The sequence below is a fragment of the Martes martes genome, assembly GCF_963455335.1.
Source record: "Martes martes genome assembly, chromosome: 13".
Lineage (NCBI taxonomy): Eukaryota > Metazoa > Chordata > Mammalia > Carnivora > Mustelidae > Martes > Martes martes.
In genome coordinates, this window is record NC_137901.1 from 20,736,832 (window position 1) to 20,751,092 (window position 14,261).

Consider the following 14,261-nt stretch of genomic DNA (forward strand, 5'->3'; position numbering starts at 1 on the left):
TTGCTTGGGAATTAGGTGAACAGTAGTTGGGCCAACTCGGTGAATCATAAAACCTGCTAATTGGAGCTGGAGAATGTTTTTTTGGCCATGCCCTCGCTTGTATTTAATATCTTGATAAATTCTGACCATGCTTCTTGAACTCTGTAAAAGAGGAAAGTGACACCCCTGCTGTCACTTGATCCAAATATGCTCCTGGAAAAAAAGTAGGGTTTTTCATTGCTTAAATCTGTCTTTTACTGAGCATCTTATTACACTCATACATTTAAATGTAGGTTATATATTTATCAATAAAATACACAGATCTCAAAACAAGCACCACCTTCCAACAGGCCTTTTTAGTTTCATTCACTGAATTTGTTCTATTTTTCTTAATAAAAACACAAACTAACATGTATGGCGTTTTTCTTGGGAACTGCTTTTTCTTTAAGGGCTTAACCTCAGTTTTTTGAGGTAAACAATAAAGGAGAAAACACGTTAAAGAATGGATAGTTTTCCAGAGGTGACAGCTGGTGTTTCAGCACCTGCTTTTACACCTGGGAAGCAGAGATCAGAGGTGGTTAAATCTCTATTGTTTGTTTAATGGACCAGATTTCATAATTCTCCCTAGTTGTTGTTTTTCACTTTTGCCATAAAATAAGGCTAGCAAGACCCTTTGCACTGTAAGAGAGATAAAACTGAAAAATTTGGTCACAACTCTACTGCTTGAGAAAAACAACATTCCTGTTTGTCAAGGAGTGATATAAAGTGCATTTTTCCATAACTGTTAAGTGGTATATTATTTGTCCAATTTTTAAGAAAAACAAAATGATCTATCTTTTAAGTATTTAGCACCTTTTCTCAATATTTTCAGGATCTCAATCCAGACTCTGTAAGAATTTAATGTTTCCTTAATTAGATTTCTTTCTTCTTTTAGTGGGAGAATAAAAAACAAACAAACAAAATTTATACTTTGCATTATGGTATCACAGCGGAAAAATTCAAATTGTGACCCAAAAAAGCTTCTGAAAAACCTATTTGAGATTTTTCTTAACTGAGGGAACATTAAACTATGATTTAGTAAATGGAATCTGGTAGTAGAAGTCAAAGTAATTACTTTGAACTCATATTAATTTATTCCTTTAAACATGCCTTTTATATCCATTATGTCACTTGATCTCTTTATCCTTTCCATGACAAAGCATGGAATAATAAAAACTTCCAAAAGTATATCTTTTCCCATGCATTGTCTCAACTACCATTTTTACTAAGATTTTTGCTTTGTTCATCCTTTAAGTTTAATTAGGTGTGAAAATCAAAATCCTTTTTTACAGAGTGTTTGTCATCCAGACTTTGATCTCATTTTTCTCTGACTTTAACTCCTTCACCTGAGCCAAACTGTAGGTGTTCCTTAAGATTTAATTCTTGGTCCACTTTTAATTTTTATTATTTTAAAATTACTATTACTACTATTTTAACCATGTATGTTCTTCCTCGGAGATCTTATTTGCTTGCAGAGTTACCTTCATTTACCACTTTCACAAGATGACTTCTAAAAGCACATCAGAACTGACCACTCTCCTGAGAATTTGACTTGAATTTCCAACTCTTTGCTAGACACATTTTTAGAATGTCTTCCGGGAGGAAGCTGTAACTTGGTGTTTCTCAAATCAAAGACATCAAAAGAGATCTAAGGTTAAGTTCAGATTCAGATTTGTGTGTATGATTTAGTGTTTGCATATATTGCAAATGTGTCAAATAAATTTTGATTTTCCATTAATCAATTTTTTCTTTTTTTTTTAAGATTTTATTTATTTATTTGACAGAGAGATCATAAGTAGTCAGAGAGGCAGGCAGAGAAAGAGGCGGGGTGGGGGGGGGGGAAGCAGGCTCCCAGCTGAGCAGGGAGCCCAACACGGGGCTCTTACCCCGGGACCCTGAGACCATGACCCAAGCTGAAGGCAGAGGCTTAACCCACAGAACCATCCAGGCGCCCCTAATCAATTTTTTTCTATACAATAAACTCAGCCCTCAACTCTTAAGTCCTATGTGTACAAAAACTGAAATTTATCATCAATCTGATAAAATGTGCATTACATTTTTCAGTCTTCCAAACAGTTCTTCACATATCATCTTGAATTTTGATAGTACATTTCTGTAAGTATTAAGCATCACATAGAAAACGTGCTTCTCTGGAATTTAAATCAGTTTTCTTAATCACTTTGGCACTGTTCTTTAAACTCAATTCTGAAAGATGAGTTGTCAGATCCAAATGAATTCCACCCAGATTCCTAAAGGGTTGTCATAATGGGTTAAGTTAGTCTTTCAACACAAGGGAGTATTTACCGAGCCAAAGGCCACTGATAATTGTCAAATGCCTTTATACAATGAAGTCTAAACTAAGAAAAAATCCTCCAAAATATGATAAATTCTAGGTGGATTCAGGGGTTCTGGTCATTTTAAGAATTTAAGGGTAAACCCCGTAGAAGTGGTGGGAATGTTCCAAGTTGCCATTTTTCTCGTTATAGCTTTACAAAGTTTCTGGACGATAATCAATCCAGGGATCTAAATCCAGAATCCAGACTTTGGAGCATAGTGATATTCATCTAATGGGACACTTTGACCCACTTCTTTAATCTGAGCTCCTTGGCAAATTTTGGTAGAGGCGGGAAAGGGAGTATAGGGTTATCTATCACCTCCTTAAATGAACTGTCGAGTTAATGAATATAAAATGAGATATTTTGTTACGCATTAATTGGGAAGCAAACGTAGGTAAAATCATATAGAGAGGGAAGTTAACCCTACAGGAAATAAAGTAACCGCAGTCTTCTGACATTCCTCCACAAATGACTCCAGGGCCCGACCCGCCTTCCGGGCTCTGCGCACGCCGTGGCGGTGGGGGCCGGGGGCCGGAAGGGCGCGGCCGGGGACGGAGCGGGTGGGGCCGGGGGCGTGTCCTCGAGGAGGCGGAGACAATATGGCCGCCCAGAGCGCTTGGAGGACCTAAGAGGCGGTGGCCGGGGCCACGCCCCGAGCGGGAGGGCCGCTCTGTGCGCGTCCGCTCTATGATGCTTGCGCGCGTCCCCCGCGCGCCGCGCTGCGGGCGGGGCGGGTCTCCGGGATTCCAAGGGCTCGGTTACGGAAGAAGCGCAGCGCCGGCTGGGGAGGGGGCTGGATGCGCGCGCACCCGGGGGGAGGCCGCTGCTGCCCGGAGCAGGAGGAGGGGGAGAGCGCGGCGGGCGGCAGCGGCGCTGGCGGCGACTCCGCCATAGAGCAGGGGGGCCAGGGCAGCGCGCTCGCCCCGTCCCCGGTGAGCGGCGTGCGCAGGGAAGGCGCTCGGGGCGGCGGCCGTGGCCGGGGGCGGTGGAAGCAGGCGGGCCGGGGCGGCGGCGTCTGTGGCCGTGGCCGGGGCCGGGGCCGTGGCCGGGGACGGGGCCGGGGCCGGGGCCGGGGCCGCGGCCGTCCCCCGAGTGGCGGCGGCGGCCTTGGCGGCGACGGCGGCGGCTGCGGCGGCAGCAGCGGTGGCGGCGGCGCCCCCCGGCGGGAGCCGGTCCCTTTCCCGTCGGGGAGCGCGGGGCCGGGGCCCAGGGGACCCCGGGCCACGGAGAGCGGGAAGAGGATGGACTGCCCGGCCCTCCCCCCCGGATGGAAGAAGGAGGAAGTGATCCGAAAATCTGGGCTCAGTGCCGGCAAGAGCGATGTCTACTACTTCAGGTACCGCCCTGGGGGCGGGGAGGGGTCAGCGGGGTCAGGTCGGGGTCAAGGGTCAGCAGCTGACCTGGGCAGGGGATGTCTTGATGAGAGCGGGGCCCGAGGGAAGTGGCAGAGACAGGCTGGCCTGGTAGTTGAAGGTCCCTGAGCTCTTGGGTGAGAGTTGACCCCAGTACAGTGACAGGACAGGCACGGTGTCTGAATGGTGAGAACCCGGAGGGCGTCTTAATGTTGGCGGTGCTGGGGAAAATGTTTGCTGGAAAAAAGGGTACTCTCTCGCAAGTCCATGGAAGGGTTAAAAGAAGGTGTAATTCATCGAAACTATAAAACCCAGTCACTGTTGGCTCCTGTCCCAGCCTTTCCCAGATTCATCATCACAAGAGTGTTTAATCATGCACATGTGGAAGAATTCGCTATCTGCAGTAATAAGGTTTCAGTTACTTTGTGAGATCCAGGAAAGTTTGGTATAAAGTAGCTACTTGGAATGCCTGAAGTTTCCTGGAACTGTCTTGGTGTCGCAGAACTTACTCACTTTTGAAAACTGAAACACTGTAATATGTTGCTAGACTCCTAGACCAAAATTTGTCCCCCAGGGGATGTTTGGCAATGTCTGGGGACATTTTTGGTTCTCATACCTTGGGAGGGTATGATCCCGGCATCTAGCGGTTAGAGGCCAGGGATGTTGTGAGATGTTCTATAACACACATGATGGTCCCCACACAAAGAATTATCTGGCCCAATGTCACCAGTTTGAGAAATCTTGGTCTGCATGATTCAGGTTTTCACCCTGATGTGATCTTGCAGTCCTGTGGTCATGCTGTTCATATCATTGGATGATCCACTAAGCTGGGAAAAGTGCCTGTGGCTATTGATACCAGTGGAATTTTCTTATCAAAAATTTTACTAACTTTTAAAAACAAACCATCCTATTTATAGAAGAGAGTACAGACATGTTATATGCAGTGGTGTGGAGGGCAGTTTTTTTGGGCTGATTGAATCATTTTTCAGGGAATAAATTAGCGTGTTGGAACCCGTTATTGCCAGCCATTTAGCCATTGGAATAATGTTTTAAAGGATTTACTTCATCAAGTAGGTTAATACATTGGCCCTGAGGGGGGAGAGGGGAATACACATACATAGGCTCTACGATGTTTATGAATTGAGAGTACTTTTAAATAGACTTGAAAGGTTAAAAAAATAATACAAACGTTTGTGTGTATGTGTTTATACACACAAGAATGTGATCACCAGGGCACCTGGGTGACTCAGTGGATTAAGCCTCTGCCTTCAGCTCAGGTCATGATCTCCGGCTCCTGGGATCAAGCCCCGCATCAGGCTGTCTGCTCAGAAGGGAGCCTGCTTCCCCACCTCCCCAACCTCCCCCACCTCCGCTTGCCTCTACCTACTCGTGATCTCTCTCTGTCAAAAAAAAAAAAAAATGTGATCACCACTGGAAAATATGTAAATATGAACATATTCCTGATGGTTGTTCAAATATATGGAAGAATAGTTTCTGTAAATTTATTTCACCTTTTCAAGAAAAAGAAATGAAAGTGGTGTTGCGTTAGAACTTATTTTGTCACTTGATCAGAGACCACTTGTTTTGAAATCTTAAATGATAAAATGGCAAACTTATTCTAAACATTCAGAAGTGATTATCTTATATTTCCCCATTATTAAATACTAAATTTACTTCAGTAATACTGAAAAGGTTATTGTGGAACAATTGTTACTCCTCTCAAGTTCACTTGTTTCATTTAGTGCTATTCACAATTGCTCACTTTTGCACATTCTTTCATTAACAACTTATGTTTTCTTTCTAAGGGGATAATATGCTACTTTCTTTCTGTGAACTATGTATTGACTTGTAGCCAATTATATTTTACAAGAATATTCTGTGTCTGGGATTGAACTCCTTGAGGAATAGGTGACTAGTCTATTCTCAGTAGAGCGTCTTAGACTTTGAATTTCACTCTCTATGGCATTTCTCCTGGGATATAGTTTGTTTGGTTTGGGATGACGTATTTGTTCAGACTAACTTTGGGTTATTGCAAAGTGTTTTTTGTTGTTTTCCTTGCAGTAGCTGGAAAAGTTATTTAAAAAGGCGTCTTGCTGTAGTGCTAATTTTGATTTGTGGTCACTTAATATTTTTTTAAATGTGTTGTAAATTTTTACAACTGTATTTAATACAAATGTATTTAACTTTTTAAATACAAACTCAATAAATATTTTATGGTAGAAAAGCTGATATAATTAATTTAAAAAGAACTTTCCAAACAAATTCATCTTACAGTAAATGAGAAACCAGTATAGTGATACTTTCAGAATTAAAATCTTTTTATTAGACAGTGCAGCATGATTTGCTTTTTAGTTATTTATACAAAATGAAGAGACACTTTGAATAGAGTTGTGCTGCATGTGTTTAGTTCAGGGTTGGAAGGAATGTTGTCTAATTGTTTACTGACTACCTGCAACATGTTAGTTACTTTTCAGGATTGTAGCACTCACTCTTGATAACCTTCTGAGAGGTTATATTCAGAGGTAGTGTGACCCAGGGTAGCATGATGTGGTATTTGTAATACAGCAGTTTTTCTGACTTTGTCTTCCTTTTGCTGTGATGAATGGTGGAGGGCACCTACTCATAGTGAAGGTGAATACATTCTTTTCCAACCAAACTGTCACACTTTGCATATCAGCATCCCCATATATGCCTCACTCTTTAAAAAACCAGTAGCTTGGGGCGTCTGGGTGGCTCATTCGTTAAGTTTCTGTCTTCCGCTAAGGTCATGATCCCAGGGTCCTGGGATTGAACTCCCTGCTCCTTGGGGAGCCTGCTTCTCCCTCTCCCACTCCCGCTGCTTGTGTTCCCTCTATCGCTGATTCTCTCTCTGTCAAATAAATAAATAAAATATTAAAAAAAAAAAAAACACCCAAAACCAGTAGCTGACAAACACCAGGCATCTCTGTTAATAGGTGGGTTAAGAGTTAACGCTCCCATTGGTAATGTGAACACCTGCACCCATTTGTTCACACAGATTCTAATAATGCTAACTCCTGAATTAGCCTGCCCCTGGGGAGATTAATTTAAACAAATCTGTGCCTGTTAACGTAGGGTGTGGCTTACACTTATTAATTGGTCTGAAATTAAGCTCAGTCGTGAAAGCCTCAAATTTTGGTAAAATGGTGTTTTGGCTGTTTCCTGAGACTGCTCGGTTCTAATAGGAAGGCGTGCCTTGAGTTGCCAGTTAAGCAGTATAATTATGCTTCCTGTCAGGATTACTGATAGTGTGTGGCAGTTCATACATTATCATATAAAGTTGTGTTTTTAAAAAAAGGTGTGGTTAGATAAAGTGCTGGATCCATTGGTAATAGTTTCTGAAAGTTTGTTGCCGTCACATAAACCCATTATGTGAACAATAATATTCTAATTGGTCTACTTGACTCCTGTCATTTCTAATTTTTGGTTCCCTGCAGTTGCTGACTGGTATTTTTGAAATTATTTTCCTCTGCATAGGACCCTATAGGAGCCAACTCATGCCTGATAAAAGACTTGTTGGTTTCTAGACTTTTAGTTATCATTAGGGTTTAAGATCTGGGAATCATGGCAAACTGTTAAGCTGCTGTCATAAAATATGTGATTGGATTTTGGAAACAATAGTAAACATTTGTGTTTCTTGTGTCAAAATTATGATGCATTTGTACCTGATCTCTTCCCTGAAAAAAGGATACAGGGGAACCAGAGAACAATTAAAATTATCATAGGGTACAGGTGCATGAAGAGAGACTAAAGTTATTTCACTTTGATCTGGAAAGAAGAGGACTCAGAGGCAGTAAAGCCGAGGTCTATAAAATCATGAATGAATGATAAAAGTAGAAGTCTCTAGGGAAGGCAGCAGCACACAGGGATGAAGAGGTCAGGAGTTGGTCTTCTAACTCTGCACAAAACCATTTGGTGCAACCTTGAGCTTGTCACTTACACTTCCTGGTCCTGTGGTTTGTCAGTTTGTAAAGTGCACATGATTTTTACCTGTACCTCATTGTGTTACAAGGATTCAATTTCAGATCACTGAAATAAATATGTAGATCTCTTAAAGCTTCAGATATGTTTAAGGACTAATTAAGGAAAACAATTCATTAACTAAAGTTGTATGGGCTGAACATAGACATAGGTTTAAAAAAATGTATAGGTATATCTGACTTGATACCAGAGATTGGTATGCTGCTTTGAGGGCATGAATTCTGAGTCACTAAGCATGTCAGAGTTCAACCAGGCCTTTCCCTCTTTTTTTTTTGGTCTTTTATCTTAAAACAAACAAACAAAAAAACCCCCAACAACAACAAAAACCTCTGCCTTACAGTCTTTGTTGGGAAAAACTAGCTGAATGGACCAGGGGAGAAATTCATCATCACAGTTCTTAAATATTAAAGTCTCTTTGACTTTCAGTAAATTGTCTTTTCCCCTAATAATCGGGTTTCTGGTCATCACTATGTAGGTTAGCCTAGTGCCCCATCTATTACTGTACTTTTTATTTACGAAGAACCTATGGCTCTCTCACATAACTGTCTTTCCTCCTAGTACAGTGCTGAACACATAGATGCTAAATAAGTGTTTACCAATTGACATGACTCTTAAAAATTTATGAAACAAGTCTTAAATGACCTGTTAGCCTTTGCTTTATATTTTCTGGTGGTGTGCTGGAGTGAAATTGGTTGAGATAGGAAGTCCAAACATTTTCTAGTTCCTTATTTTCATCATTAATATTGAGGATACTATGGAAGGCCAGAAAGCATTTTAGAGATATAGGTACAATGGTAAGTAAAATGCTCATAGTGCAAAGATACAAGTGAGAAATCAACATTTGAATTTCATTGAGTCTAAGTTTTTTTTTAAGCATAGGATCTTATGGCCTTAATTCTTTGTGTGTTTTGTGTCACAGCTCTCATAGTTTTGGCAGCCATTAGTATTATTTTTTTTAAATATTTTACATATATTATCTTACTGGGTTCTTATAAACTGTTATCTATAGGTACAATTCTCTATTTTACTGATGAGGATTTAGGACAGGGAAGTTAAGTAATATGCTTGAGGTTGTACTGTTGATAAGGGCAGAGTTAGATTCATGATGCAGGGGATTTAACCCCAGAACTTTTAACCACCCTGTTTCCCTGCCTCCCATAGAGATCCCTATGTGTAATCCTCAAATATTGCGACATTTCATGCCTAATTTACTTTATTGAGCTTGGCAAGCTACTAAAACCATGCAATTAGTTACTATTATATTTGTACCTTAAGTTGACAAAGGGTAAATTTTAAATCCTCTTTGGTACTGAAGCTGTTGTACCGAAAGATGATCTTCCAGCTCTGTGTAATATTGGAGAGGAAAAAAAAAAGGAAAAATTGTAAATTAACATAATTTAAAGCAGTTTTATTCTGGATAATAGAAGTGGTCATTTTGTTCAGAAATGTTTCCCACCTTATTTCTTACTCTCTCTCTCCATATATATTTAATTTAGGATTGACCCTATTATTTCTCAGCATGTTCCCTAAGGAGCAAGCTATAGGTCATCTTCATTTTTAAAAGTTTTCACTTAGGGGTGCCTGGGTGGCTCAGTGGGTTAAGCCTCTTCCTTCAGCTCGGGTCGTGATCTCAGGGTCCTGGGATTGAGCCCCGCATCGGGCTCTCTGCTCGGCGGGGGGCCTGCTTCCCCCTCTCTCTCTGCCTACCTCTGCCTACTTGTGATCTCTCTCTCTGTCAAATAAATAAATAAAATCTTTAAAAACAAAAAAAAATGAAGGAAGAATAAAATCAACATTTAAAAAAAAAAAAGTTTTCACTTAAATTAGGAGGAATCACGTTGTAACTTGAGGGTTGAATGTAGTTTATGAGATAGTTTTGTATGTTTCCTGCAAAAAGCTCCTGTGCTTCTTTCAGAGTTGAGGTACAATTGAAATGTGCCCTACAGACCAATTAAAAAAAAAAATCTTTAGTTGGAGGGAGGAACTAAGTGTAATGTTTATTATTAAGTGCTTACTGCATAATTGCAAGTTTGACTTGCTTTTAGTCTTTTTTCTTCCTTTTTTTTTTAAGACTTTATTTATTTGAGAGAGAGAGAGAGAAAGAAAGAACAAGCACACACACAAGTAGGGGGAGGGGCAGAGGGAGAAGGAAACTCCCCGCTAAGCTTGGAGCTGAACAATGGGCTTGATCCAGGGACCTTGGGATCACGACTTGAACTGAAGGCAGATGCTTAACTGACTGAGTCACCCAGGAGCGCTTTTAGGTTTTTTTCCTTGATATTGCCTGATTGAACCCTGGATCTGGAAATAAAAGATAAACAGCTATGGTGAAAATTGTGCTCTGGTAATTCTTTCTCAGCTGTACCATCACAGCTGTTTGTGTTGTGCTAGAGGAAATTTTGTTAGGGTGCAACATTGCCATCTGTCCTACATTTGATTTTTAAAAGCTGACATGCAAAGTCTCACCTGCCAGAACCCCCACAATACCTGTAAGAGAGGAAATACATAGCTCAAAAGGAACCGATACACATACATTCTAAAAATAATCTCAAACAAATTGATGATTTTTTTCAAATTGCTTTTAAAAAGTTTCATTTGTGAGATATAAACTCAAAATTTAATTTTTCATAATTTTAATTAATGGGATAGAAGCTGGTCATTTGCAAAGGCGGTGATACTTTGTTGATATTTTGACATACTGCCTTCCATTCTGTGCATATATGTGTTTCCGCTCTTTTATTGTTCTTTTTATACTGGAAGAATCCATAGATAAGATCAAGGATGAGTGTCCTTAAAATGATTTCTAGCATGTATGCATGTCTTTAAAAGGCCTTTTTCAGAGGCCCCTAGCTCTTTTTTCAAAATACAGTCTTTGGATATACTTACCTGCCTATTTTTTATTGTGGAAAAATTCAAATACCTGCAAAAGCAGAAGTAGTTAGACAAGTATGCTGAATCTCCCATGAGCTCATCAATCAGTTTGAACAGTTATCAACTCCTGGCCAAGCTTGTTTCATCAATATTCAGCCCCCTTTTCCCCATTATAGTTTGAAATAACTCCCAGATGTTTTTAATTTCTGACATTTCCACAAGTGTCCAGTCCCCAATTCAACCAGAATAACCAGTGTTTTTCCTTTTTCCTTTCTCAAAAAGTGAGCACCTTAAGGCAGTGGGCTGAGATTAGGTATAATTCTACATTCAGTCATTTTTTATTTTTTAGTGGATCACCCTGGCTTTCATTTTTTCTCAACTATGATAATAGAGGTAATAGAATTTGCTATCAGTAGTATACTGTTTGCATGTAATATTTGTTACATAAGCTAGTTTATGGAATGAGAATGATTGGCACATAATTTGGATTATATTTAAGGTCTTTTATACCATTTAAATTGTGTTGGTGATGCCTTAAACATATATGCTAAGGAAAAAGGTGGAATGCTGTCACATTTTACCAGCAGTCAAATTGTATATAATTTTTTTCTTTAATGATGCTTTAAAAATATTCTCTACTCCAGCCCCAACTGCTAAGGAAATTCTTTAATGCGCAGTTTTGCCCAAACTTCATATTAAAAAAACAAACAAACTACTTTCCACTTTTCAGGGAATATATTCAGTTTGTATATTTTAATGTTTATGTTCTAAACATTTCAGTATAGAAATTTTCAAATGGATGTATAAAAGTAGAGAAAATCATATAAGAAATTACCAAGTACCCAGTTCAGCAGTTGTTAATCTTATTTCTTCCATATCCCAATCCACTACCCCTGACTCAAACTTCATTATTTTGAAGCAAATCTGACATCAAATAATTTCATTCATAAATGACTACTTCAGTATGCTCTTTGTGAAGATAAAACTTAAACTTGTAGAAGTTTTATAACCATGCAGAATTCAGTATTTCAAAACTAGAATACAAGAGATGCCAATAAGCAGTTCATGATTATTTACCTGTTACTGGCAGCAATTGCTAACATTCCACTACTTCATTCTGGGAAAGTTTTATGGAAGAAGCATAGTGTGAGTTGGTATTTCTGGGCTCTTGGGGATCAGGGTTGGAGTCATGCATTATAGATCAGGTAAAGGGTAAAAGATATTCAGCAAAGGACTGGAGGGAAACCGTTTGGCCTGTTCAGAATAAATAAACCAATATAGTTGGAGCAAAGGTCACTGGGTTAAGAAGAGTGGAAAGTAGGTTTTAAAGGTTCTAAGGAGGTAGAGGAAAAAGAATGTTACATGCAGGGCTAAGATGTTTGGCTTCCATTTGCTAATGGGTTAAAGTCATTGAAGGCTTTTAAATTGGAACTCTGGTCAGAGTGGTGTTTTAGGAAGAGTAGTTTGGATAGTTGAGAATGCAGAGACAAGCAAATAGAGCCACTTATCTTGTCCTCGTGATTTAGACCCAAGGTGATAAAGACTTGATTAGACAACAACAAAGGAAAGGAAGGATGGATTCAAAGGTGAAAATGAAGGAGCTGGATTTAGCAACTGACAGGAGATGGGAGAATATAAGTAAGGCAAGAGCAGATAAAATCTGCAGAGGAGGGGAGGGCTAGGATGGGTCACTTTAGGAAAGGCCTGCATGTAAGGATTGGGAGGAAAGGAATTAGAGACAGGGGATGACTTGTAGGTAGATTTCTTTGTGTATATGGCATTCAGCTTTGAGACAATGGCATGTATTATTTAAATTAATTGACTTGGCAGTTTTCTGATTACATGTTTTTGTACTGAAGTACAAAAAGTTAATTTTAATTTCAGATCTTAGTCTCAGCCAAAACTTGACTTGTGGAGACAATTGTTATATAAAGTTAGAGAAATCTTTTTCTTTCAATATGTACTCTGTAGCTAACAAGTAAGCTTTAACAGTTAAAGAAGGTAGAAAACAGGGGCGCCTCGGTGGCTCAGTGGGTTAAGCCTCTGCCTTCAGCTCTGGTCAAGATCCCAGGGTCCTGGGATAAAGACCCGCTTCAGGCTCTCTGCTCAGCGGGGAGCCGGTTTCCTTCTCTCTCTCTCTCTGCCTGCCTCTCTGCCTACTTGTGATCTCTCTGTCAAATAAATAAATAAAATCTAAAAAAAAAAAAAGAAGGTAGAAAACAATAGAAAGTTGATGTTTCTTTATTCTCAAAACGTTTCTAGTGCTGTAGTTTAGAGAATTTTTAGTGTGGAGGTTTTTATTCTTCCTCACAAAGTACTGTTGGCAAGTGATGCATTTCTGAACGTGATCTTTGGTCGTATAGCCACCATCTGCTGTCCGCAGTGCTCCTTGACACTCATAGGCCAGTTTCACTGTGTTGCACTCTGATTATTGCCATCAGTTCATCCTGTTAGAAACTGGTTTAAAGATATATTTGTGTTTGCTCAGAGTCTGGTCTCCTCATAATGTTTGACTGAACGTCATGATGATCCGTGTTACCCAAGTAACATGAAAAAAGAGGTTCTGCTGTGTTAGGGGAGTATTTTCAGAGTGCAGTTGCACAGGCAAGCAACAGGTTTTCAGAAGAATGAGTTTTTATATGGAAACTGGCAAGGCACGTGACAGTTGCTAGCTCAGGGAATGATGGTTGCACGTGAATTTATAGAGTGATAAAATGAGAATATTACTAAATTAAGATGACCACAATTTAAGTAGTTTCTGTATCTCAGTGAAGTTTTTTTTTTAAAGTTGAAAGTCAGATACCATATGAAATTTCTTTCTTTTTGATAATCTGTAGTTAGAAACCTCTAAGGGTGGAGTTAGGCTTAAGAAGTGCTTTAAACAGTTTAGGGGCTCCTGGGAGGCTTAGTGGGTTAAAGCCTCTGCCTTCAGCTCAGGTGGTGATCCCGGGGTCCTGGGATCGAGCCCAGCCCGCATTGAGCTCTCTGCTTGGCAGGGAGCCTGCTTCCCCCCCTTCTCTCTCTGCCTGCCTCTCTGCCTACTTGTGATCTCTGTCTGTCAAATAAATAAATAAAAATCTTAAAAAAAAATGAAAACGAAGACAGTTCAAATGATGAAATGGTCTTACATAAAAAAAAATCATGTCTTTATTTTAATTTAATCATTAGGGTATTTGAAAGAGAAGTTAAAGGTGAAATCACAAGTTGGTTCAGGGCTGGCATATCTGGGGGCAGTTGGTAGGGAATTTTTTTTTGTGGTTGAAAGTGAAATATTAGTATTTCATTACTGGGATTAGAAGTAATCACTTTGGTTAGAAACTGAAAATGACTAATATCCTTCACTAGTCTTCTAGAATTTTTTTTAAAAAAGTAATTTTCCTAAGTTGTAGTTTGCTGCTTTTAGAATAAAAGCTTAGTCACGTTAAGTTCTGGTGTGTGGGGGACTGCAATTTACCGCAGCCATCTTAGAGGGCAGACTGATAACTTAGTCTGGGTTAAGACCAGAGTTTAAGTGACAGGCAGTTTTTTTGTTAATCTAGCATTATTTCATCTGCCACTGCCAGGTTCGTTTTGGTGCTGTGCACATATTTTATATCTGATGGGCAGAATTCTTATTTAACCATTCCCTTGGGCCTTGCCTTTCTATATATGCTTGTCTTCATCCTGCACGGAGGAGGGTCCCTTG

The 14,261-nt window shown here is 39.9% G+C and overlaps 1 protein-coding gene across 2 annotated transcripts in view; it reads left to right on the plus strand.

Annotated features, from left to right (window-relative positions):
• The first annotated feature begins 3,117 nt into the window (after positions 1-3,117).
• MBD2 (methyl-CpG binding domain protein 2) overlaps positions 3,118-14,261 on the plus strand; it is a 63,750-nt gene continuing 52,606 nt past the window's right edge. For both annotated transcript variants that reach the window (XR_013967848.1, XM_080821445.1), the window contains exon 1: positions 3,118-3,690. Coding sequence is in view for 1 of the 2 variants with exons in the window: in XM_080821445.1 (XP_080677571.1) it covers positions 3,152-3,690 (539 nt within the window). In the remaining variant the exon portion in view is untranslated. The remainder of the gene's footprint in view (positions 3,691-14,261) is intronic.